At 36.0% G+C, this 2,774-nt stretch overlaps 1 protein-coding gene across 1 annotated transcript; it reads right to left on the reverse strand.

Moving 5' to 3' along the window:
• Nucleotides 1–225: 225 nt before the first annotated feature.
• LOC149148188 (putative phospholipid hydroperoxide glutathione peroxidase) lies at nucleotides 226–2,443 on the reverse strand. The gene is made up of 6 exons (XM_089441632.1): nucleotides 1,926–2,443; nucleotides 1,728–1,804; nucleotides 1,401–1,462; nucleotides 912–1,030; nucleotides 603–770; nucleotides 226–408 (listed from the first exon to the last, which is right to left on the reverse strand). The coding sequence occupies exons 1-6, from the start codon at nucleotides 1,977–1,979 to the stop codon at nucleotides 376–378; spliced, it is 513 nt and encodes a 170-aa protein (XP_089297758.1). The 5' UTR covers nucleotides 1,980–2,443; the 3' UTR covers nucleotides 226–375.
• Nucleotides 2,444–2,774: the final 331 nt, after the last annotated feature.

Raw genomic sequence — 2,774 nt, forward strand, 5'->3', positions numbered from 1 at the left:
TATAAATTTTGAAAATAACATATTACAGGCTCCATTTGAAGATATAAAGACGAGGAGGGTCTTGCGTAGTGTTAAGATTAAAATTAAGCTATTAGAGCAAAACAAACATACCCACATCATTTTTCATTCAATGATAGTTCAAGAGGTTAAAATTGCATTGAAATATATGATTAAAAAACTAATCGAAATGCAACATAACATAGTGGATGCAATACTTGCATCAATAGACAAACTGTTTAACAATGCTGCCTTGAATGTTATGCAACTGAACAAAATAGGTACTTTGATAAACTGACAAACTGACTAACAATGCTCCCTTGAATCTGTGCCAGGAATAGAACACTATCATGTTGAATTGCCGCTTCTTCTATTTTCCTAACAACTTCCTAACAACTTCTTCACGTCTTTCTGCAAAACACGAAATGGAAAATATTAGTAACTATGTTTGTAATGGAGAATATGAGTAACTAATCCTTTAAGGTATGCATCCCATTAAATCAAAACCCTTTCAATGTCAAGTTTGTATGCAAAAAGACTAAGCAGACAACTAGAATCTCTGCAAAGAAGGCATGGAACTAAGAAAAGGTGGTTTGTCCAGACACCTCAATGCTCAATGGAGACGTAGTTGGCGCATATCGTTCAACAACATTTCCATCTTTGTCCACTAGAAACTTAGTGAAGTTCCACTTTATGTCTTCTCCAAAAATCCCACCTTTACCGGACTTCAAGAACTTGTACACGGGCGCTGCACTACTCCCATTAACTTCCACCTATATTACAGAGATTGCAATTTAGCACCAAGGATCTCAAGAATCAACGTGATGGATTAGTTACTTTTAATTAATCCACCTCTTGTATGACAAGAAGTAGTAAATCTGAGAAGGTATAAAAAACAGAAATAAGATGAAGACCTTGTCAAATATGGGAAACTCTGCTTTAAAACTAGTGCAGGCCACTTCTGCAATCTGTGCATTATCACCTGGTTCCTGTCCACCAAACTGATTGCATGGGAAAGCAAGTATTTCCAATACTGGAAAAAAAATATTGCGGGCATAACACTGATCAGTAATAGACTAATATATTGTCAAGACAGGAACCAGAGAATGGGAACAGAACTAGAAGTTGGTTTAAAGTAATGCATAATTTTGACTCAAATAAAAGAATTGACCTAAGGGAGAATGGGAACGGAACTAGAAGTTGGTTTAAAGTAATGAAAAATTTTCAACAGACTCAAATAATGGAATTGACCTAAGGATACCATTAAAAAGGTAGAGCATTTTGACCTTCCTTTTCTAAGACACATGCTATTATCAACAGATCAACAACAACTGGATATAATAGGACGGTAAGGAAATGTAAGAATCATTTAATGAGGTTAACCATGTATGTTTGGATAGTACCTTGATCCTTATACTTTGCATACACTTCATTCAACTCAGTGTAGTTAGACGTAGTCAACCCACTGCAAGACAAAGAACAGAGTGGCCCCAATTTGTCAAGTTTATAAATGGGATAATTTCAGTTAAAAAACAAATAGCCCTGCATAGTCCATCAATATTTTGTTTCTCACACATTATTTTAGAACTAAATCTTATAAAGAACCTGATTTGAAAAATTACAGAGACACAACTTTATAAATTTTTTCGTTTTCTTTCTAATAACCTAAATTAAACCCATTATGAAATCATTGATCCCAAACTGAAGCAAAATGTAGAATGTAGAGTTACCATTGAGAGGCAACATTGACAATAAGTAAAACCTTGCCTTTGTAGAGGCTGAGATCCACGTCATTACCCCTAATGTCCTGCATACAATTTAACACAATCCATTCAGAATCTCATATGCAAATCATAAATGGGTGTAGAGAGTAATAATATCAGAGAAAACAAGTCAAAGAATTAAATTAAAATTAAACTACAAATCACCTTGACTGTTAGGTCGTGGACCGAGGAATATTGTTCTGATGAGGTCCCAGTCATGGCTGTGGATTTAGCAGATAACGCAATACGAAAAATATCAAATTTTTTTGGTTTGATCCAAAGAGAAGGGCGTGAGAATGATCTGGTATTAGCAGAAAGTGAAGGGCATATGGATCAGTGGAGGGTATAAGAGGTTTATATAGAAGTGCTCTGAATCTGGGTAACGCAACACGAAAAATATCAAAATTTTTTGGTTTGATCCAAAGAGAAGGGCGTGAGAATGATCTGGTATTAGCAGAAAGTGAAGGGAATATGGATCAGTGGAGGGTATAAGAGGTTTATATAGAAGTGCTCTGAATCTGGGTAACGCAGAAAATGCACGTGGAAGACTGGAGGCAAGGTCGAAGCAAGCACCGGGATGCATATGAGTGAAAGGCGGTCAAGAAAATGGGGATTTTGTGTGTGAACAGGGATACAGATCTTAAACCACGAGTGGGTCCATGTTTGAGCTCCCAAAAGAGGCAGTGGGCATAAAACAAAGGCAGGAAAGCAAATTTGTGATCATAAAGTTCAGATATCTCTACTTGTGGTGTAGTTGTAGTTTTGTGGGAATTGATTACTATCCCTGCAATTCGAAAATGATGTTTCGGGTCAGAAAACGTGTGTCTGCAAGAAAAGAGTTTCTAGAAAAGTTGCATGACATCCCAATATGTGTGAATGTATTAATATTGTAGGTGCACATGTTTTGGAATATTGAAATGGTTAATCTGTTCATGATGTTCTAGAGCAGTTGGCAGTGTCAGATGAGAAAGAAATAGAAATTTTAACAAATCAGTGGTATTTTTCTAGAGTTTG

Source organism: Pinus tabuliformis, chromosome 9 (assembly GCF_031772625.1).
Source record: "Pinus tabuliformis cultivar Carrire ecotype Pingquan chromosome 9, CPIR1, whole genome shotgun sequence".
Lineage (NCBI taxonomy): Eukaryota > Viridiplantae > Streptophyta > Pinopsida > Pinales > Pinaceae > Pinus > Pinus tabuliformis.